Genomic DNA, 23,676 nt, shown 5'->3' with positions numbered 1-23,676 from the left:
ATCCATCCCGGATTTACAACCACAGCAGGGCCAGAGGGAATTCATCGAGAAGAATGAATGTTGAAACTTGAACTAGCTAGTGTTCTACCAAGGCTTGGAAAAAAACTGAAAACTAATGGTGCAAATGAATAGAAATAACAACCCTGGAATATGTCAAGGGTGAGGAATGCTTGCCAAATGCAGCTGCACTGTTTCAACTGCCTTTCTCATTGTTGGAAGAGATTGTGCCTGACACATAACTGTTCTACTCAGAGGCAGTATTTACTGGCTTTGTTAATGAAGCTGCAGAGCAGCCGACAAATTTTTAAATTTGGGTGTCATAATCTGAGATGGTCAAAAAGCATAATCTCTTGTTACTAGATCTTAATGTACTCACGGCATCGCTCGCCCTCATCATCCCCAAGTGGACAGTCTGTTCTGAAGTCGCATAGTTTGTCCAGTGTGATCATGGGTCCCGTGTGACAGTGGTACCGGCCCTCAAGGGTGATGATAGGGCCCGCTGAGGAAGCTGAAAGACAAATGGAAGAAAAATACTCATTAATAATAATTATTATATTGGTGACTATTCGTGTTGATGATAATGAACAAAAGTTTTGCCACAGTGCAGTGCAAAAGAATGTATCTTTGGTGAAGTATGTGTCTAGCACGTCTGCCTTACAGTCAAAGGTTCTTTGGTCGAATAAGCTTTCTCCTCATACTCTTACTTCCTACAATATTCTATTAATATGTATGTTTGTTAAATTGAAGACAAAATTTACCATGTGATTGACTGGTAAGGAGTTTATGGTAACTGTGTCTCAGAACCAATGGGTATGACTTGTGGGGTTCCCCTGGTGTCAATCCTAGGACCCCTATTTTCAATCTGTCCATGCTTTCATTAGGCCAGCTAATACACAGCTATAAAGTGTCCAACCACAACTTTGCAGATGACATTCAAATCTACGTGTCACTGACAGCAGGTGAACATGGGCCTGTAGATTCATTCTGTCGCTGCGTCGAATAGATAAGTGTGTGGATGCAAAAAGTTTCTCCAACTAAGCAGCCAAAATGGAAATCATTGTCCGTGGCCCACAGGAAAAAAGATAAAGTGTTATCATGTGGAGATACTTTCTCTAAAATTTAATAATCAAGTTAGAAAGCTAGGGGTAATGTTGGACTCAGACCTGAATTTCCTACAATATTCTATTAATATGTATGTTTGTTAAATTGAAGACAAAATTTGCCATGTGATTGATTGGTAAGGAGTTTATGGTAACTGTGTCTCAGAACCAATGGGTATGACTTGCGGGGTTCCCCTGGTGTCAATCCTAGGACGCCTATTTTCAATCTGTCCATGATTTCATTAAGCCAGCTAATACACAGCTATAAAGTGTCCAACCAAAACTTTGCAGATGACATTCAAATCTACGTGTCACTGATACCAGGTGAACATGGGCCTGTAGATTCATTCTGTCGCTGCGTCAAACAGATAAGTGTGTGGATGCAAAGATTTTCTCCAACTAAGCAGCCAAAATGGAAATCATTGTCCGTGGCCCACAGAAACAAAGATAAAAGTGTTATCATGTGGAGATACTTTCTCTAAAATTTAATAATCAAGTTAGAAAGCTAGGGGTAATGATGGACTCAGACCGGAATTTATTAGCCACATTAAATCAATTAGATAGCAGCTTTTCAACATCTAAAGATATTGCCACAATCAAAGGAATAGTGACTAAACCTGACTGAGAGAGACAAATCCAAGCAAGTTAGACTACTGAAACGTCCTTCTCACTGGGCTCTCTTATCAAGCTAAAAGACAGCTGCAGTACAATACAGAATGATTGAGTCCCAACTAGAAGCAAGAAATATGTCCATATAAGCTCAGTTTATAAGTGCTCAGGTCTCTCCACAGGCTTCCTGCCACTTGTAAAATAGACTTGAAAACAGCTCTGCTTGTGTACAAGTCTTTTCATGGTCTAGAGCCAAAGTACATTTCTGACATGTTAGAGCCATCAGAACCTTCTCAGGCTCTGAGAACCTCAGGGAGTGGTCTCCTGTTGGTGCCCAGAGTCTGGACTAAACACAGTGAGGTTGCGTTTCAGTTTTATGTTGCAAAAATACAGTATTCCAGAAAATGTTAGAGCGGCCTCAACCCTGTTCAAATCCAGGCTATTTAGCTGTGTAATGTATAGGACAGCAGAATGTATTTCATCTGCATGGCTCACTTTTAACTTAATTAATTAATGATTTTTTTTTTGTTATGGAATGGTTTTATCTGCCTTCTCACAATTTTATGTAGCTGTAAAGCACTTTGAATAGCACTGTGTACAAATTGTGCTCGACAAATGAACTTGCCTTGCATTGCCTTATCTGACTCTTTCTTAAACTCTGCTTGGATAGCCTCAAGCTCACCCTGACCCTGAAAAGAATAAATGTAGAAATATAGGCTACCCACTGCATGTCCTCAAGCACATCAGCTCAACGTACAGCAGCGAAAATAAGTATTTAACAATTTTTCAAATATTATAAAATATTTGCTATTGACATGTAAATGTCACCAGATTTTGGGAACAACCCAAGTAATCCATACATACAAAGAAAGTAGAACAAATAACCTCAGAAATTAAGTTATGTGTAAATGTGAAATGACACAGAGAAAAAGTATTGAACACCCCAACTGGTATTTATTTAATACTTTGTACAAAAGCCTTTGTTTGCAATGACAGGTTTATGACACCTCCTGTATGGAGAAACTAGTCGCATGCATTGATCTGGTGTGATTTTGTCCCTGTGACAACAGTACCTGGTAATTCCAGGTCTTTTTTCCAGGTGGTCCTTGGCTCTTGGACAATTCTTCTGATTATTCTTTGCATTCCTCTGTCAGAAATCTTGCGAGGATCACCTGATCGAGGCAAATTTATGGTGGTATGCTTGGACTTCCACTTACGTATTATGGCCCGAACCGTGTTCACTGGAACATTCAGAAGCTTAGATATGCGCCTGTAACCAATGTCATCGTTATGTTTTGCAACAATTAGTTTGCGATGGTCTTGAGACAGCTCTTACTCATCATGAGATGTGTCTTGACTCACACCTTGGCAATGAGACCTTTTTGTAGGCCATCAATTAGGACTGAACCAGCTGATATTCATTTCCACTGGCAAGGGGCTGGATTGCTGTTTGCTTCCGTGTGTTCGACCGGCCCAGTCCGCACGGGGAACAGGTGGATTTGGTGGAAAGGAAGAAGAAAAAGAAAAAAAGGAGCCCAAAAAGTTCCCAGGCAGGACGGCCGCAGCCCGGGTGTCTCTGCTCGCAAGACGTTCACCCGGGGTGAGCCCAGGCCTGCAGAAAGGGATGCTCAGAGTGCTTGCGAGATGCTCTGCAGTCGGGGATGATCCGATGTGTCCTCGCCACCTTGTGGTGAGGTGGGCATCCTGCCTGGGCCAGTCTTCGGCAAATTGGTCGGATGAGACAAGAGATGACTCTGAGAGCATAGCTCAGGCCTTTTTATGGCCGGAGCGAGACAAAAAGGAGTGGTTGTCTATCTCGGCGGGGAGAGCGATGGTCGCCGGAGACTGGGGTATTGGGTGTCATCTTTTCATGGCGTGTCCGCTACAACTATTTCCCTGTGTCATTTCACATTATTACACACAACTTAGTTTCTGATCTTTTTTGCTCTACTTTCTTTGTATGTATGGATTACTTGGGTTGTTCCCAACATCTGGTGAAAATTTCATGTCAATAGAACCTTTGGAAATATGTTTACTGAGAAAAATGGTGGTGTTATATACTTATTTCAGCTGCTGTACATGGACCTGCACAGAGTGCAGAGGCAAGAGAAGTTCTCGCAGTGCCTCACAAACGATCGAGTCCGATGTCAGCGCTGCCATCCAAAACCCCATAAACAGCAGCAGGCTTGCATCCTAGAAGACCCTATGGTTAGCGTTAGCTCGTCCATGGGATAGATCTAAAGATCCTGGTGATAATAGATGCAAGGACAGCTTGAACGTGTCTCCTTGCTCGAATGTGTCCCAGCATGACATCCCCATCTCTTCCTCCTAAGCTCACGGGGCAATATCGAGTCACGCTACAGGAGCCTTCGCAGAGTTAGCACAGAGTCCTAACAGCCGATTTGACTGCAAATTATATATATATATATATATATATATATATATATACATATATATACACACACACATTCTATGCGTTTTCTTTTCTTTGTCAGATTTACAATTCATGTCAAACACAAAACACAAATCAGCTGCTCAGGTAAACATAACTTAGAAATAGGGGAAAGTCTACAATTACACTGCAGATCTACATCAGTCAGTGACAGGGGCTAATTTATGTCCTGGCTGCAAAGCATGTGACATCCTAAGGCTACTGTAAGATCAATAAATTGCCCAGGTCTGCATCAGCATCTGACTTTGAGTGCAGTATTCATCACTATAACAACAACCACAACACAAAAACTATGACCCAAATACTCTTGCAGGTAGCAATATTTAAGCTCTTTCTCTTTTGCCCCCAAAACACACACACAAATATGCACACACATTGGTTTGATATCATGATTTTGAACAACGCAGTAGTACCGCAGTAACATTTACATATCTATGCAAATCAGAGTGATGATATTGCTGATATTCCCAGACTCTGGACACCATGATCCCAATCCTCAGAAGCTGATTACAGTAAAGAAACAAAAAAAAAAAAAGTGAAAAAGGGTTCGGCTTATGATTATCTTGATTTACCCCCTTTCTCATAAGAACTGATTTTTATCATGAGTCACGTGTTGGCTTGCTGAATAATGGCTTTGATCTGTTATGCACATTTGTTTTCTATGCAAGCCAAAGAGAGAGCTGAAAGTCAAATAATGTTTGCTTCTAGTTTGCTGAGGGGTAATCCTGTGCCAGTTGTTACTTCTGAGCTGATTAGACGGGCAGTGAAATCGCTCAAGGGGAGAGGCTATGTTTTGATGGTTGGTTGTTTTATTAACTAGGATTTTTAAAAAACAACTTACAAATGTGTCAGAGAGCTGGTGGACGGGCCAACAAGGAAGTCGTTCTAGTAGGTCAGGTGCTGACAAGCTTATGTAAATAAAAACTTATTTTCTACATTTGTGAACAGTGGGGGCGTTGTGAAAGAGTACTTAGTACTTATTGCTATCTCACAGCACGATGGTACTTGTTTCAATCTCTGACTTTTATTTTGCAATGATTGAAGTTGCACTTTGTTGATACTGTATGACAAAAAAGCAAAGTTACCTTTACAGTGTAGCCTCGCCAAAGGTTTGCACTTGATTGAATGCAGCAAAAGTTCTACAATTAAGTGTTTCTGGTAAAATTTCGGATATTTTGCATTTACCACTTTGAATGTAGGCCCAGTTACCAAAGTTGAAGGTAGTGTAAAAAGTGAATCCATTGAAATGTTTCCTGCAAAATCCCCTAAGAAACACCTCCACTGGCAGACTACTGCAGAAAGCCAGTGTGAAATGGATCTGACCAAACCCCTCACAGTAAGAACTAATAACTACATCCCCTTTTACTCATGTGCAATATAATGAACAAGATCTGTGCAATATTGTCTGATCAAAAATCTTTTCAATACCCAGATGTAAACAATTGCACTACTATTATACCATTGTAACGGACATGCTCTCACCAGATGGCACCATGACCCCCAACCTCGGACTGGGACTGCATTCTCTGCATTACCAGCCAGTCCGAAGGAGCTCATCATAGAAGAGACTAGGAATCCTGACTCCTCACCCGGACTTTAAATCAAATAGCAGCCACCCCAGAAACTTGGACTCCCAGTCATCAGGAGACCCCTGAGTGTGCAGAGCTCAAGATACCGACCCAAAAAGCTTATAATTATGCTGGTCCCGCATTCCAAGATAAAAGTTCAAAAGGGCCATTTGTTCCTTTTGTCTGGGACAATGGATGAAGCACGAGCGACACCCACAGGCGGTGGAGAGCTAATGCAACTCCAGAGGAACTAATCACAATCTTCACTGGATTTGTATGATCTTTTAAGAACTTTGCATGAACTTTGCATGTTCACCATCACAACAGCGCCACTAGTGATTGTATTTCTGCAAATTTGAATGTCTGATGTCAAACCGGTTTGTCAACTGAACCGGACCTGTAGTCATTTAGATCCGAGATTGCAGGTTTCTTGGGGAATGGAATGATGGTGGAGCGTTTGAAACTGGATGGTACTTCGCACAGTTCCAGAGATTTATTGAGGATCTGAGTGAAGACTGGTGCGAGCTGGTCCGCGCAAACTTTGAGGCAGGATGGGGACACATGGTCTGGGCCTGCCGCTTTGTTAATCTTTTGTTGTTTGAAGATGCGTCTCACATCCTGTTGGTGGATGGTAAACGCAGAAGTTAGAGGTGTTATTGTGGTCGGGGTATTCAAGTAGAAGGTATTCAAGTCGAAGGTATTCAAGTCGTTGGCTAGTGTGCTATTGTTCTCAGCTTGGGGGGATCGTCGCTTGTAATTAGTCAGCGATTGGAATGCATGCCAGACTGATTTAGAGTCGTTAGCGCTAAACTGTTTTTCCAACTTTGCTGTATAGTTCCTTTTTGCAATGTTAATTTCTTTACTCAGCAGGTTTCTAGCGTGATTATACACGGCCCTGTCCCCGCTCTGATATGCGTCCTCCTTAGCTTGGCGAAGCTGCTTAAGTTTGGCAGTGAACCACGGCTTGTTGTTGTTGAAAGTGCGAAATGACTTTGTTGGTACACACACATCTTCACAGAAACTGATATAGGATGTGACAGTGAATTTTCAAAGACACTCCAGTCTGTGCAGTCTAAACAGCTTTGAAGTTCCATCTTTGCTTCATTGGTCCACTTTTTCACTGTTTTCACTATAGGCTTCGCGCATTTAAGTTCTTGCCTGTACGTCGGTATTAAGTGAATTAAACAGTGATCAGACGAGCCCAGGGCTGCACGAGGTATTTTTTTTAGCGTAGTATAGCAGTGGTCTAAAATGTTAGTTTCCCTGGTAGGACAGTCGATGTGCTGCTTGTATTTAGGGAGTTCGTGGTTGGTTTAGCTTAGTCCCGAGAATAATGAGAGGTGAGTCTGGGTGTTTTTATTCAATTTCGTTGACTTGTTTGGCGAGCGTTAGCAGTGCGCCGTTCGTGTTAGCTTGAGGCGGGATGTACGCTCCAGCGAGGATGAATGATGCAAACTCACGCGGCGAGTACAATGGCTTACAGTTCAAAAACAGCGACTCCAAATGCGGGCTGCAGTGTGTCCTGAGCTCCGTGACATCCGTACACCATTTTTCGTTGATATAGAAGCATATCCCGCCGCCTTTTGTTTTCCCCGATAACTCCGTGATACGATCTGCTCGGTGAAGATAAAACCTGGAAGCATGACGGCGCCATCGGGTACAGCCTCACAAGGCCAAGTCTCCGTAAAGCAAATGACGGCGGAACATCCAAAGTCTTTACTGGTCTTTATCAGAAGATGAAGCTCGTCCATTTTGTTGGGTAGAGAGCGTACATTCGCGATTCCATTCGCTGGAAACCGCCGATGCCGCACCGGTGAGTAACTCGGGGAAAAACTGAGCGGATTTGCGAAAGTTGGTGAAAGAAAGTCCGGAGTAGCCTCCTTGATAGTTAGCAAGTCTCCCCTTGTGTAAGTGAGTCGTGTAATCTCGCCAAAGACGAACGAAAAACACAAAAACAATACTAGAGAGCGCGTAATCGAGGCGACCACACTGGTAGGCGCCATCTTGGTGAGTCTTGATGCAGTCTAGCAATATGCATTGATTCAAGACGTGCATTATGCATCCATTAGGCTTCTTCTCAGTTTAATGCAAGCACGATAACTCACCACTAGAAGAAAAAAAGCTGTCCTCAAAGCTGAGGGGGAGGCATGTAAATCCATCTATTTCTATTAGCTCAGTGACAGTTGGATAAACACCCAAAAGTGGCTATGTCACTAAGCTTTGAGCTTTCTGAGTTGGTAAATTTGGCTAGACCTGGCTGCTAGAATCGTGACCTATCACAGTCCTTAAATCACACTTTTCAGATTGGGAAACAAGCAGGTTAATCAGGGATGAATTGTCTGTTGGAGTTAGAGGGTGTTGTTATCCATGTGCTCATGGGGTTGGTTTGGCATTGTGAGGTGAATGATGTTTGAGATGACTTGGAGAGGTGAACTGAGTACACCAAAGCTTCTGGTCGGGTACAGCTAGATGTACAACAAATAGACTTTGTTCAAATTGTAGGAAAATAGGATTTTTTTTTTTTTTTTTTATTAAATCAGATCTTTATGCTCGACTGTATTGTCATTTGCAAGTAACCACATTATACACTACATAGGCCTACTGACCTGTCTGCGTGAGTTGCTATGGTGACAATGCAGACATCAGTACTTAGAATGGGAAAGCCCTCAACAAAGAGAAAAGTATGTCCAGTGAAAAAATATCAAAACGTCACAACTGTAAAAAATATGACAATGAAGTCTTAACTTGTATTTACTGTACAATATATTGTAATGTAATAACCTTTGCTTCAGCATACGCCTCGTGCAGCTTGTCAGCTTTCTCCTCCTTGCGCACAGGAACGCATGCACGAATGCATGGTCAAACTTGCTCTGCATGACTGAGCACAGTCTCGATTATATGAATGCGCAACCAAATTCAACTCTTTCATATACATTGTTGAATATGACACATTTCTGGCCATGGCTATACACACATTTTTGTTATGAAGTTGCAGTGGTAAACTCATTCATGACGTGCGTGGTGTGGCCACAATTGGACTGAAAGAAACAGTCGTGTTTTGAGATGCACTCAAATCTATTTTCAACATGAAATGAGAGGTACTAAATCACAAAATTGTGTCATCAAAGTTGTTGTTAATCAGGGTGTGTAATATAAGGCTGTGCCTCTGCTCTCTGTCTCCAAAACATCAGTGTACAAGAAAGCAAATGCTGCTCTGATATCAGATTTAAGAGACCAGAGCACCCACACTGAAGACAAATATGCATAAATCAGATCTAAATTGGATTTTTAAACCATCTCCTCACGTGGTTTGAGGCATTAAGGCATTTTAAAAAGAAACGTCATTATGTGGGAAATTCATTCAGAGCTAAGGTACATTATTTTCACAAGATGAATAAGACTAACTGAGTGACTGACTTGTTATTCGAGAATACTATTAATATGAAACCCAAGTAAATTCTTCCAGCAACAGGTTCTAATAATTCACAATAATTCCTATGGAGACAGGGCACATTTTAGCTGTGTGTAACTATAGTAAATCAATCTTCAAGTTTCAGTATCTTAAACGCTTAAAGCAATGTGTTATTGAGAGATTCAATTTCAGTGAGATTGAAAGACGTGGTGAAGAAAACAAATTCACAAGACAATAACAGCAGCATTGATGTTCAGAAGAACTCCAGCATCAAAACTGAAACTCTACACATACAAATATATTAAGGTTTGGGTAGAATCAATCCAGGATCTTTTTAGTGTCATCTTGTGGCTTTGCAAGGTTTCATAGAAACTATGTTAAATGTGCCATTATGTTTTCCGAGCTCAAATCATGACATTATTGTGCAAGTTTCTGTTACAGAAAATAATTGAAAAAGATAGTCAAGGTAAAGGTCTGACAATTGGATTTTCGCTTCTGAGTAAATGTCAGGGGCAAGTAAAAGGTTACCATTACTAATTGATACTTGAATATGCAGGTAACTGCCTAATTATTAGTAACGAACCAGAGAAAATTAAGAGGTTTATCATTGAAGGTTAAGCGAGGGTATTTCCTCATCAGAGCATCTAATTTCTATATGTGTAGCACATACAATGTTTGACAACCATACCTGTTGTTTAGGCAAAATGTTTTGAGGGGCTATAAAATATACATATTGGAGTTGAATGTTGCGATTTTACTTTTGATTTTAGACTAGAGTCAACAAGATTTCATAGAATGGTAATTAAACAGCAATCCCTGGAAAGTCCTATTTCGTGTATCTATTTGATGCATTAGTATTTCATCTGTAAGGACTCAAGACTGGAAATCTAGGGTCACGGTTTGAATCCTGCTGATATATATATATATAAGCATTTGGGCTGTCACTGTTTTTAAATCAGATGTCATACATTTTAATATCACTGTTATTTTTCAGGCGGCATGGTGGACGACTGGTTAGAGCGTCAGCCTCACAGTTCTGAGAACCCGGGTTCAATCCCGGGCCCTGCCTGTGTGGAGTTTGCATGTTCTCCCCGTGCCTGCGTGGGTTTTCTCCGGGCACTCTGGTTTCCTCCCACATCCCAAAAACATGCATTAATTGGAGACTCTAAATTGCCCATAGGTGTGACTGTGAGTGTGAATGGTTTTGTTTGTATGTGCCCTGCGATTGTCTGGCAACCAGTTCAGGGTGTACCCTGCCTCCTGCCCGATGACAGCTGGGATAGGCTCCAGCACGCCCGCGACCCTAGTGAGGAGAAGCGGCTCAGAAAATGGATGGATGGATGTTATTTTTCATTCTTTCTCTTTATTTATTGTATGAATGTTGTTGTGTTATATGTACTGTATAATTTCTGCTGCCTCTTGGCTTTTGAAAAGGAGATTTTATATCTCAACAAGCTTTTACCTGGTTAAATAAAGTATCAATAAAATGTAATGTCAAATGACGCTGAAAATTAGTTTGTTCAAGTCAACTGCTGGCTGAACACTGATCAACGTGTGCCGCTGCGGTTATTGTAAATAAACAGTTAACTTTCCCATGTACGTATATATACGTAAAAACTTGGGCATGGGAGGAGTTCGGTGAGGCCATGGAGGCAGACTTCCGAATGGCTTTGAGAAAATTCTGGTCTAAATCCGGCGTCTCAGGGGGGGAAGCAGCGCACCATCAACACTGTATATAGCGGGGAAGGGGCACTACTGACCTCGACTTGAGATGTTGTGAGTCGGTGGGGAGAATACTAAGACCTCCTCAATTCCACCGACACGCCTTCCCATGAGGAAGCAGAGTCTTGAATCTATGAGGCAGCCTTTCCTATCTGAGTGAGGTGGTTAAAAAGCGCCTCGGTGGCAAGGCCCCAGGGGTGGATGAGGTTCGCCTGGTGTTCCTAAAGGCTCTGGATGTTGTGGGGCTGTCCTGGTTGACACACTTCTGCAACATTGCGTGGACATCTGGTACAGTGCCTCTGGATTGGCAGACTGGGATGGTGGTCCCACTTATTAATAAGGAGGACCGGAGGGTGTGTTCCAACTACAGGGGGATCACATGCCTCAGCCTCCCTGGTAAGGTCTATTTAGGGGTGCTTAAGAGGAGGGTCCATCGGGAAGTCAAATCTCGGATTCAGGAGGAGCAGTGTGGTTTTCTTCCTGGCCGTGGAACAGTGGACTAGCTCTATATCATCGGGAGGGTCCTCGAGGGTGCATGGGAGTACGCTCAACCAGTCTATGTGTTTTGTGGACTTGGAGAAGGCGTTCGACCGTGTCCTTCGGGGAGTCCTGTCGGGGGTGCTTCAGCAGTATGTGGTACCGAACCCACTGATACATGCTGTTCGGTCCCTATATGACCAGTATCAGAGTTTGGTCTGCATTGCCGGCAGTAAGTCGGATTCGTTTCCAGTGAGGGTTGGACTCTGCCAAGGCTGCCCTTTGTCACCAATTCTGTTCAGACCTTTTATGGACAGAATTTATAGGCACAGCCAAGGCGTAGAGGGTGTCCGGTTTGGTGGCCTCAGTATTGCATCTCTGCTTTTTGCATATGATGTGGTTCTCTTGGCTTCGAAATGAGTTTCCTCCGCAGGGTGTCCGGGCTCTCCCTTAGAGATAGGGTGAGAAGCTCGGTCATCCGAGAGGGGCTCAGAGGAGAGCCGTTGCTTCTCCACACTGAGAGGAGACAGATGAGGTTTCTCGGGCATCTGATCAGGATGCCTCCTGGACGGCTCCCTGGTGAGGCAGATCGCACTGGGAGGAGACACCGGGGATGACCCAGGACACGCTGGAGAGACTATGTCTGCCGGCTGGCCTGGGATCGCCTTGAGATCCCCCCAGAAGAGATGGATGAAGTGGCTGGGGAGAGGGAAGTCTGGTCTTCCCTGGTAAAGCTACTGCCCCCGCGACCTGACCTTGGATAAGCGTAAGAAAATGGATGGAGGAGACACTTCTGCAGGAAATTATGTATATAGTCCATGTCAAGAAGGAGCTACTAGTGTTTTGTGGCCACTGATAATGGAAGAAAAGCTTTGCAGACTCAGTAAGTCTAAATTCAAAATTGTAATCTCCTGTATGTTGTCATGAAGTACAGCTTTGTTTTATGGGGGGAGAAAATAAGTCCTAGCAGGAGAGGACTGAAGACAAGATATGAGATTCATGGAGATTTACAGTATCTGGGATGCAAAAGATGGATTCTGCAAAGTTTCCTGCTGGACAGTTGACAGGTCAAGAGGTGTTTGGTCATGAATTCAATTAACTGCAAAGAGCTGTGCTCGATTGGGCCCAGCTCTGTCCAATCACGATTACTATCTGTCATGCTCCTAGCGGGAGAGCCTACAGCACACAGGGGACCAGGCAAGGAGCAATCTTACATTTAAGTTAAACCTCTAGTTGAATGATAAATCAGAAGGCCTTTATTGTGAAATTATGATAATATTATTAAAGGTGACAAAAAAATCGTATTAGTTTTCCCTGCATGTGAAATTACTCCAGATAACATTGGGCACGCAGAGAGCACTGTAATATTTAAGCACTGTACAGAGCTGGGGAACTAAACCCCAATTTTCGGGGTGGACAAGAATACATTGCAGTGGTATGTGCCAACTAGTCAATTGCATTCATTGAATAAAAATTTAATGGAATAATTTGTCAACTTCCCTTTTAACCATATGTATTTGAACACAAGATGCATTAAATATATAGAAAATACTGTATGTGTTGTAGTGTTTGTGTGTTAGATTTGTGCCTTTAAGAGGTGGAGCGTGGTGGGGTGGCGTGTGACATCGATGAGTCTGCGGGTGAGTGTCTGTATGTAAGCTGTGAACAGCAGCAGCTCCCTTGTGAGTGTGCTCATTGTGTTTGTGTTTTACTGTTCCCCTGGTGTTCAAGTAAGCAGTTGAAAAGTGCAATGGCGAATGTGCACTGTGAAAATGGGGGAGTGTAGTGTTTTTTTTCCCCATGGAATACAAACATGTCAGTAACAAATTTTATCAGAGACATTACCTTCTCTGAACAAAATTAGACTTGAGGTGCTTATGTCTCCATCAAAGACTCTTCCTTAATAATGCTTATGCCCCTGCCTACAAGGTCTGATTGACCTCTTCCATTATTATTATTATTTTTATTATGATAAAAAAAAAAAAAAAAAAACAAAAAGATAGAATGCAAATTCATGGTCACGAATGTCATTTGACTTCAATTCACCAATCAGACAACACAAGGCAGTCACACGACCGTGCACATAGTCTTCACTAGCGAATCAAAATGACTTATTTTGGGGGGGAAAAAACAGTCTTGCAAATAAATTTCTGTAGGGCCCAATGGATGTGTTGTTGGTTTTTGGGCAGTTGAAAATTGAAATGGTGGCAGGTATATGTCGACTCCCATATATTATTATTCTTTTTTTTTTGTTCATGCTCTGATTTTTAAAAAAAATCTGAAGTTATTCACAACTTACTCTTTACTTGATTAGTTTTTTCATTGAGTACTTTCTTAGTCTTACTCAAGTAAATATTTGGATGACTGCTTTTTACTTTTACTTGTGTCATATTATTCTAAAGTAACAGTACTCTTACTTGAGTACAAAATTTGGCTACTCTACCCACCTCTGGTGATCATCTTATCCAGCAGAGGCGCATCTCTCTTCTTTCTCTCTCTTCTTTCTCTCTCTCTCTCTCTCTCTCTCACTCTCTCTCTCTCTCTCTCTCTCTGCCTCTGCCTCTGCCTCTGCCTCTGCCTCATCAGCTAACAGTAAGACCCACAAAAAGCAGCATGTGAAAGCTTGGGAGGAGGCTCTGAATAAGGTGATGTCCATTGACTGATTTTCATCCTATATTAAAATCATCGTCAAGTAATAAAAATTCTGGCAATAATGTTATATCAATTGTCCATTGAGATATTCAATATAAAATGGCTGTAATTAGTGACTACCCATTTCTATGAAACCTATTCAATTTAAGACGAGAGTCTACAAATCAATTACATGCCAACTGTTGTATTACTAAATAGAGTATGTCCATTATATTGCTGATGGCAACAACAACACTGTCACTGTTCAAATACCGGTGGACCTAACTACAATACATACAGAGACGCTTTAATTTGTTTAAAAGCATTGATGGGAAAGGTTTGAGTATTGATGGACCCTCTCTTTGCCCTAGTCCTTGGATTGTTTTCATTTTCATCTTGAATGAATGAAATAATGCTCTTCCTGTAGCACATTCAATACTATTTTGATCGTGTTTAGATAGAGCTCTTGCGTGTCTATAATGTCTTGAACACCGTCACAGCTGAAAAAAAATCAATACATGACCAAAGGGGATTGAGGAAAACAGTTAGCATCCGCTTATCACTGTCTCAACCTCAATACATACCATCCTTCAGTTTATAGACATGCATAGACAGTAAGGTTTCTGTCAGTGTGTACTTTGTGTCTGGGATTTACAGAAGCAAAATTGAAAACTCAATTACAAACTGATGCTGAGGATTCAGAGCATATTTAAAGGGAAACCTCAGAACCTGACACAAAATAGCATTTTCCTACAGAGCACCCTCACCCATCCATCCAAATGTCCTGCTCTGTGCACTCCACCAGTTTCCACAGACCAATTTGCCCCATTGCCTCTGCGGGGCCGTGTGAGATTGATGGGCCTAGGGACACCCTCATGCTACTGTGTACCTAATCGCAAAGTACAGACTTGCCGTAACGCTCCATTAAGGGCCTGCAGCAGTATGGTGTAATGGTTAAGGAAATGCGCCAGGGAAGGGAAGGTCACTAGTTCAAATTCCCAATGCTTCCTTGTCCTGCGCTACATGTCCAATTGGAAAAATGAATAGTGACAGGTTGCCGGGTAATACATGAGCACACACAAAAAATATGCTCTTCAGTGAGCAAACTGTATTTTGGTAGTGAGCCAAGTCTGACCTTCTTCTTACTACGGTAATAAGACAAAGTCAAGGCATAGAGTCAAATCACATAATCGGGTAATGAGCTTGTCAGTCATCCAGGTAGTGTCTGTTTCCTTCCAGGATGAGAAACACAAACTGGGTAAGAGGGTCATTGAAAGGTTTTTTTCTATACCACCCTGATCAGGGTGAAGAACTAGCTGATGGCAGTATCCTAACTTCCTGTCAGGAGGGTACACCCCAGAGACATAATACCAGGCAACGTACTTTAGAGGCAACAAAATTGGATTGCCTGTTGGTCCCGTGACTGATGAGTTCATTAAAGTGGAGGGGTATGGAGACAGAAGTCCAACTATAGCACCATTCAATCATCCTGTATTGACGATATATCCTTTCACTTCACTAGCTTGAGCAATCAGGGCAAACTGAGAATTGCACATTGAACGTGCATTTTTGAAAGGTTTCACACACAAATGGCAAAATTGCTCAATTCAAACAGAGTTGGAGGAACAAATGAAAGTACTACATGCATTAACTGCTTTTTGTCGCAGTCTTCGGAACACTTGTTTTTAATTTACTTGGAGTATATTTGCATTGAGACTTTGTTTTATGGAAGTAATGTTCCGCCATTATTGTTTTGAACGTGACATACTTAGGCATGCATGAGACCTATGTTTTGTAGACTAGCATTTTTCATTGTTTAAATGCACAAAAATCTCCACTTAAGATCCATTTTTACTCGCCAAACATTTTCTGTTTTTAGTTGACAACATAAGTGCTCCACCGATAAAAACCCTGGACATTTTGAATAACTATAATTACGACTGGCGGCACGGTGACCGACTGGTTAGCAGATCTGTCTCACAGTTCTGAGGACCAGGGTTCAAATCCCGGCCCCACCTGTGTGAAGTTTGCATGTTCTCGCCGTGGCTGTGTGGGCAGGTTTCCTCCCACATCCCAAAAACATGCGTGGTAGGTTGATTGAAGACTCAAAATTGCCCGTAGGTATGAATGTGAGTGTGAATGGTTGTTTGTTTATATGTGCCCTGCAATCGGGCGGCACGGTGGCCGACTGGTTAGAGCGTCAGCCTCACAGTTCTGAGGACCCGGGTTCAATCCCCGGCCCCGCCTGTGTGGAGTTTGCATGTTCTCCCCGTGCCTGCGTGTGTTTTCTCCGGGCACTCCGGTTTCCTCCCACATCTCAAAAACATGCATTAATTGGAGACTCTAAATTGCCCGTAGGTGTGACTGTGAGTGCGAATGGTGAGGAGAAGAGGCTCAGAAAATGGATGGATGGATGCCCAGCAATTGGCTGGTGACCAGTTCAGGGTGTACCCCGCCTCTCTCCCAAAGATAGCTGGGATAGGCTCCACCACCCCCGCGACACTAGTGTGGATAAGCGGTACAGTAAATGGATGGATGGACAGTTTAAACAAAGTTTGACTAAGGCTTGTGCAATCCATCCCAATTGTTTACATACAGGTCATTAATAGCACTGAATAGCTAATTTTGAGTGCAAAAGCCAGCAACATCTAAATCAAACAAAAGATTGTGTCTGAGAGCCTTAATTGTCTGTCCTTGCTTCAAATTCTGTGCAAGTTAGAAAGGAAGGTAATTTGAGGCCCAGCTTTGTGACAGGTGCTGGAGGGTAAAAATGGGGGTGGCCGTGAAATCTGCGAAATGTGCTAAGGCCACACGGTGAGTTTGCCGAGAGAGATTAAGGCTTTGATTTTGTAGTGGGAGGTGCAGAGAGGGTGTTGTGTTAGAGAAGCAGGTGGTGCCTTAAGAGAGTACAACACTTCTGCACACTGCTTCTCTCTATAGCTGTTGCCCAAATGCTGCCTGACAAAAGGAACATAGTAAACCCTGAGCTGTGAACAATTAGACACTGTTGATCCACGTGTGGATTTGCATGAGCAACAACACCTGCTCCATCTGTGTCAGAAAGACAGTTATCTAAAGAGGATAAGTACATTCAGTTGTGTATAAAATACGTTCACAGTCAATGTTTTGCATGTATATCGGAGGCCTTTCTGTCTCTTCCCTAGCAAGGATAAAAAAGGCCCCCTATACATATTTTGTTGAATTCTGTGAACCAAACATGAACACACTGAAAAACCCACCCATATACATTTTTGCGCTCTTTAACACCCAAAGATGACACAAGATGGCGCCAAAGCCCCAGCAAATAGGAATATAGTAATTAGTGTCAAGGATGTATGTATACTGTGAGTGATACATCTTAACTGTTCTAATATTTTTGTATGTCGGGGAGGAGATATGTTACGGAGAGTCTTTGTCGTCTAGTGTCTATGGTTTTGTTCAGTTGAGTGGCAATTAAAAAGCTCGAGCTAACAAACGACGGAGGGCTCAATATTGCTTTTTTTATGGGTTGTGAAGGTGACACAAGCCAGTGTCTTTGCACTCCCAGTGAATTTCTTCAAAATCAAATTCAGAATCAACATCAAAGATATATTTTGACATCTGAGAAATGCATCTCTGGTTTTTATTTTAAAGGAATTTCATTGCCTAGAAAACAAATGGAGTAGAAGAAATGTGAATTGACATTAAAGGGGACATATCTTCCTAAACCAGCTTTCTCTTGTATTTGGGATGTAATATTGTTGCTATGTTGCCCCAGTAAACGTGAAATATTAATTAAAATCATCCACGCATTCATGAGCTGCAGACGTTTTTCTGCCGAGAGGCCTGAAATGAGGTACTGTAATTTCTCGTGTATAATGCGCACCCATGTATATAACGCACCCCCAAAATTGACGTCAAAATTCTGGAAAACCCTTCTACCTATGTATAATGCATTTTTACAATGCATGATTTTGCTTCTACCCATATAATCCAAACATGAAGTATTATCTGTATTTTGTTAGTTTTGTTCCAAAGAATTATTCTGAAGTTAAGCAATTTATTTGAACACATAATACTTTCTTTAATTTACTTGCTCTTATTTTGAAATTCACAGCCTTACTTTTATTTAGTACATTAGAAAACACACAGTTGTGCTCATATGTTTGATTACCCAGGCAGAATTTGTAAGATGGGTACAATTCTTTAAAGAAAACATGAAGGACAAGGTGAAACATATTTAATTTTATTTTAATGGGATTCAAATTACTGCGATTGGCTGGTAACCAGTTCAGGGTGTACCCTGCCTTCCGCTCGATGACAGCTGGGATAGGCTCCAGCATGGCCGCGACCCTAGTGAGGTGAAGCGGCTCAGAAAATGGATGGATGGATTCAAATTAAACGGTCAACCATTTCAGAAAAGCATTATCATAAAACAAAACATAACCATAAAGAAATTAATGATGGTTGTTTTTCAGTCATCAGTCATATTTAAAAAAAATATATTTCACAAATTCTCCCAGGGTACGTAAACTTATGAGCACAACTGTACATATATGCAGTCATACGTACCCGTCATATTGGAATGGAAGTGTAGGCTACACCTTTTTTAAAACCACAAGAAGAAGAAGGTGGCAGTGACATTTTGGAATGAAAGTGTACAGCTTTTTCATAAACACTAGATAGGCGGCATACATTTATAAAAATGTGAAAGTTTTTTCTCCATTTGCCCCTATACCTATGTATAATGCGCGCTATTGACTTTTGACAATTTTTTGGCGAAATAAATGTGCATTATACACAAGAAATTATGGTAATTCGAATTTCTTGAGCTTATCTACATCACTAGCGAAGATCTCCGCTTTCTCTTACCGCTCCTAAGCCAGCGCTGTAAAAATAACAACCAAATGTGCTCTCACAAATGGGTCTTCTACACAACCAATCAGAGGAAAGGGGGCGGTCTTAGCCAAATATGGACAAAGCGGCTGTAAGAGGAGCCTTTTCTGGACACTATGTACTCTAGGAGTAATTTGTGAGTAACTTCAGATTTTTTTCTTTTTTTTTAAAATCAGAGCATGAAGATAAAAAAATAATATATATATCCATCCATCCATTTTCTGAGCCGCTTATCCTCACTAGGGTCGCGGGTGTGCTGGAGCCTATCCCAGCTATCTTTGGGCAAGAGGCTGGTTACACCCTGAACTGGTCGCCAGCCTATTGCAGGGCATATATAGACAACCATTTGCACTCACCTTCACACCTAGGGTCAATTTAGAGTTTTGGGGAGGTGGGAGGAAAGGGAGAACCTACCTGTTCACGGTGGGCGACTGGTTAGCACATCTGCCTCACAGTTCTGAGGACGGGGGTTCAAATCCCGGCCCCGTCTGTGTGAAGTTTGCATGTTCTCCCTGTGCCTGCGTGGGTTTTCTCCGGGTACTCCGGTTTCCTCCCACATCCCCAAAACATGCATGGTACGATGGTTGAAGACTCTAAATTGCCCTTTGGTGTGAATGTGTGCGCGAATGGTTGTTTGTTTATATGTGCCCTGCGATTGGCTGGCATCCAGTTCAGGGTGTAACCCGCCTCTCGCCCGAAGATTCCTGGGATAGGCTCCAGTGTGCCCGCGACCCTTGTGAGGATAAAGCGGTATGGAAAATCGATGAATGGATGTTCTACCTTCACTATACATCACCAGCATAGATAAATGAACAATGCTACATTATTTGTAGTAAATCAATAATTTGTTTTAAGCCATCTATCCATCTTCTATCCCACTTTATCCCCATTAGGGTCCAGGCTGCAGGCTTTCCCATCTGACTTCGGGCGAGACGCGACAGGGTACACCTTGGAATTACGTAAAACTGGACAGAACTGAGGAGCTCTCATGGCACACTATCAATGAGCTAAAATAATGGTGCTTTGCTCACCAAGTATTTGTTTTGGCTGAACAGGTGTGGAAAAAATGTGCTAAACTGTTAATCTCATCTGAGCTTCAATGCAAATATAACCTTCTTGGCAAAATAGATAATTACATCTTTTTAGACTAATAATCCAATGTTGATCAATCAGAATCCAACAATACTGACCAAACATTACAGTACATGAAAATGTTGAAATCCTGTGAAAACAGATTACGTTTCCTGCCAACAAAATAGATGAGCGATTCACATTTACTGGCAGAAGCTACTGATTTTGGGTAATTTAATTTGTGTAGCGTGTCAACAGAACAGTGTGTGTCTAAAGTTTAGGATCTTAATGACATTTGCATGAATGCTAGGGGCAAGCTTTGAATGCACATTGACATACAAATTAATTCCTTGCATCTAAACTTGAAATTACAACCCCAATTCCAATGAAGTTGCGACGTTGTCCATCCATCCATCCATTTTCTGAGCCGCTTCTCCTCATTTGGGTCGCGGGCGTGCTGGAGCCTATCCCAGCTATCTTCGGGAAGGAGGCGGGGTACACCCTGAACTGGTTGTTTGTATGTGCCAGCAGGGCACATACAAACAAACAACCATTCGCACTCACATTCACACCTACGGGCAATATAGAGTTGTCAATTAACCTACCATGCATGTTTTTGGGATGTGGGATGTGGGCACTCTGGCCCGGAGAAAACCCACGCAGGCACGGGGAGAACATGAAAACTCCACACAGGCGAGGCTGGGGATTGAACCCCGCTGGGGATTGAACCCCAGATTGAATTTTGACGTCAACCCCGGTCCTCAGAACTGTTGTGTTAAACATAAATAAAAACAGAATACAATGATTTGCAAATCATGTTCAACCTATATTTAATTGAATATAAAGACAAGATATTTAATGTTCAAACTGATAAACTTAATTGTTTTTAGGAAATAATCATTAACTTAGAATTTTATGGCTCCAACACGTTCCAAAAAAGCTGGGACAGGGTCATGTTTACCACTGTGTTACATCACCTTTTCTTTTAACAACATGCAATAAATGTTTTGGAACTGAGGACACTAATTGTTGAAGCTTTGTAGGTGGAATTCTTTCCCATTCTTGCTTGAACAGTCCGGGGTCTATGTTGTCGTATTTTACGCTTCACAATGCGCCACACATTTTCACTGGGAGAGAGGTCTGGACTGCAGGCAGGCCAGTCTAGCCCATGTGGTGATATCCTTGACACATTGACCTCAGCTTTTGATGCAGTGCCGCCTGAGGGATCGAAGGTCACGGGCATTCAAGGTTGGTTTTTGGCGTTGCTGCATACATGCAGTGATTTCTCCAGATTCTCTGAACCTTTTGATGATATTATGGACCGTAGATGATGAAATCACTAAATTCCTTGCAATTGTACGTTGAGGAACATTGTCCTTAAACTGCTCGACTATTTTCTCACGCACTTGTTCACAAATAGGTGAACCTCGCCCCATCTTTGCTTGTGAATGACTAAGCAATTCAGGGAAGCTCCTTTTATAACCAATCATGGCACCCACCTGTTCCCAATTAGCCTGTTCACCTGTGGGATGTTCCAAACAGGTGTTTGATGAGCATTCCTCAACTTTCTCAGTCTTTTTTGCCACCTGTCCCAGCTTTTTTGGAACATGTTGCAGCCATAAAATTCTAAGTTAATGATTATTTGCTAAAAAAAATAATGTTTATCAGTTTGGACATTAAATATCTTGTATTTGTAGTGTATTCAATTAAATATACGTTGAACATGATTTGCAAATCATTGTATTCTGTTTTTATTTATGTTTAACACAACGTCCCAATATTCATTGGAATTGGGGTTGTAAAACAACAAATTTCAGTTTATTTTTTTCCCAGGAAGTTGTGTTAGTCACATACCGTGAATTCCCTCCGTGCTGTAGAGCAGCTAATGGTGGAACATTAATTTTGGTCAATCCTTACTCAATTATTCAATTCAGTTTTGAGCTGGTAAACAAGTTGCAGAGGTTTTAAAGTAGAGATAAGGAATCTTGGAAAGAACGGCCTTCCCTAGGAAAATCATACACATTTTCGCATGCATCTGCATAAAACTATATATGGATATGTTTACTACATGGACACATGAAAAGTATCAGTTCAACAAATTCAGTTTGGTATAATAGCTTGCACCTTTTTGGGCATCTATTAAATGTTTGATGAATTGGAGAAAATGGGAGAAACAAGGAGTTTCATCCATATTTCATCGGTAAAGCTCACTTGAAATGATAAAGCAAATGTTGCTGTGGGCCTGCACAGGAAATGGAAACCATCATATTAATTCAATTTGAGGACTGTTCAAAGTCAACAGAGAGGACTATTATTTCAGTCTCAAACAATATTCACATTTAATTCCAGAATGTGGTGCAATGAAGAAAAAAAAAATCCCCACATAATTTTCAATTTGGCATCTTTGAGCTGATCTGAGAACTCAGTCACCCAGCAGATGTGAAATGCATTCAGTCTACATGCATATTACAGAAGCATTCAAAAGCAATACACGAAGAAAAAAACAGGTTGAGTCTCTTACTTTGCATTTGGTAAGACTGTTTTTCGCTCCATTCACCTTTGAAAATTGCTAGAATTTTGCAATCCCATGAGAATTACGTAAAATACATAATGTGGCTACTTAATGATACAATGCCACAATCAAACCATTGCAATTTCGCTTCATAGAACAAGGAACCATATTTGTTAATGCTGTTAACCCTTTGATTCATCCCAACCATTCAGTACATTTTGAAAAAGCTATAATTAAACAAAACGAATGTAAATATATTACCAGTGTAATATAGTATATAATAAAATATAATTGTTATTAGAAATACAACGAATAATCGGTTAATATTTTCAAAAAGTATTAAATATTTTAATTTACTACAGTGTCAGGGGTCACATTTTTGGATCTCTTCGCTGAGTGCCAAAAAAGGATCTTAACATGAAAAAGCCATCTTACCCATGGTGCAGTTGGTTTTAAAGTTGGGTTCAATCGTAGCCGTTTCATCAAGTGTCCGCTGGTCATAGCTGGCTGAAATCCGGAAAGGTGATCCCCCGTGGGTCTCCAAGGTGAGGTGAGCCACGGCCCAGCTGCCAAGGAGAGAAAGCAGGAGCAGGATCATTGTGATGAGCAGGCACCATGGCTGAAAGATATTCTCACATCCTCTATGAGGCGCCAGGGTCAGGGCGGGTTGGTTCTGCTCGGCCTGAACCCCATTGGTGCCCGGGATGGGACTGTCTAAGATCTCAGAGGAAGATGTGTGGGCTTCCTCGTTCCATTCCATTTTGGTTTTCTGACACATTGCCATTCTTTGAGTCTGTAAAAGCAGCCTTACATATGACAAGGCGTCAGGTAGGTGACACCTCACTTGGAATCCTTAGATGGTCACTGATTTGGGAAAATCCAAACGCTGGGTAATAAACTGTTGGTTGTATGAGGCAGTGAGTGGAGTCCTGCTGTGAATGCTGCCCTCCCACAACCATCAACTGTCCCTAATTTTGTTAAGCAAATTGTGCTGCGTTCACTTTACTGTCATAAACAGTCCCCCCCTCCCTTCCTCTCCCACTTTCTCCTCGCCATGGCCCTGCTTCTTTTCCCATACAGTATGCCATCTGTAAAGCACTCTTACATACAATAATACAGTCAGGACTATGTAAAATATTTAGGGCCACTGTTACATGTGATGTATTTGCGATCCTATAATGATCGTGAGCTACGCTCGACTGAACTGCTAAAAAAGATAATAATAATAAATAACGAAATCATGGAGC

At 41.8% G+C, this 23,676-nt stretch overlaps 1 protein-coding gene across 1 annotated transcript in view; it reads right to left on the bottom strand.

Annotated features, from left to right (window-relative positions):
• alk (ALK receptor tyrosine kinase) overlaps positions 1-23,676 on the bottom strand; it is a 446,825-nt gene that overhangs the window by 122,723 nt on the left and 300,426 nt on the right. The window contains exons 5-6 of the mRNA XM_061795469.1: positions 22,865-22,995; positions 377-508 (exon numbers count right to left, since the gene is read on the bottom strand). Coding sequence (XP_061651453.1) covers positions 377-508; positions 22,865-22,995 — 263 coding nt within the window. The remainder of the gene's footprint in view (positions 1-376; positions 509-22,864; positions 22,996-23,676) is intronic.

The sequence above is a fragment of the Phyllopteryx taeniolatus genome, chromosome 13 (assembly GCF_024500385.1).
Source record: "Phyllopteryx taeniolatus isolate TA_2022b chromosome 13, UOR_Ptae_1.2, whole genome shotgun sequence".
NCBI classification, from domain to species: Eukaryota; Metazoa; Chordata; class Actinopteri; order Syngnathiformes; family Syngnathidae; genus Phyllopteryx; species Phyllopteryx taeniolatus.
Note: the sequence above shows the minus strand (reverse complement) of the source record. Positions and strands in the feature narration are given on the sequence as shown.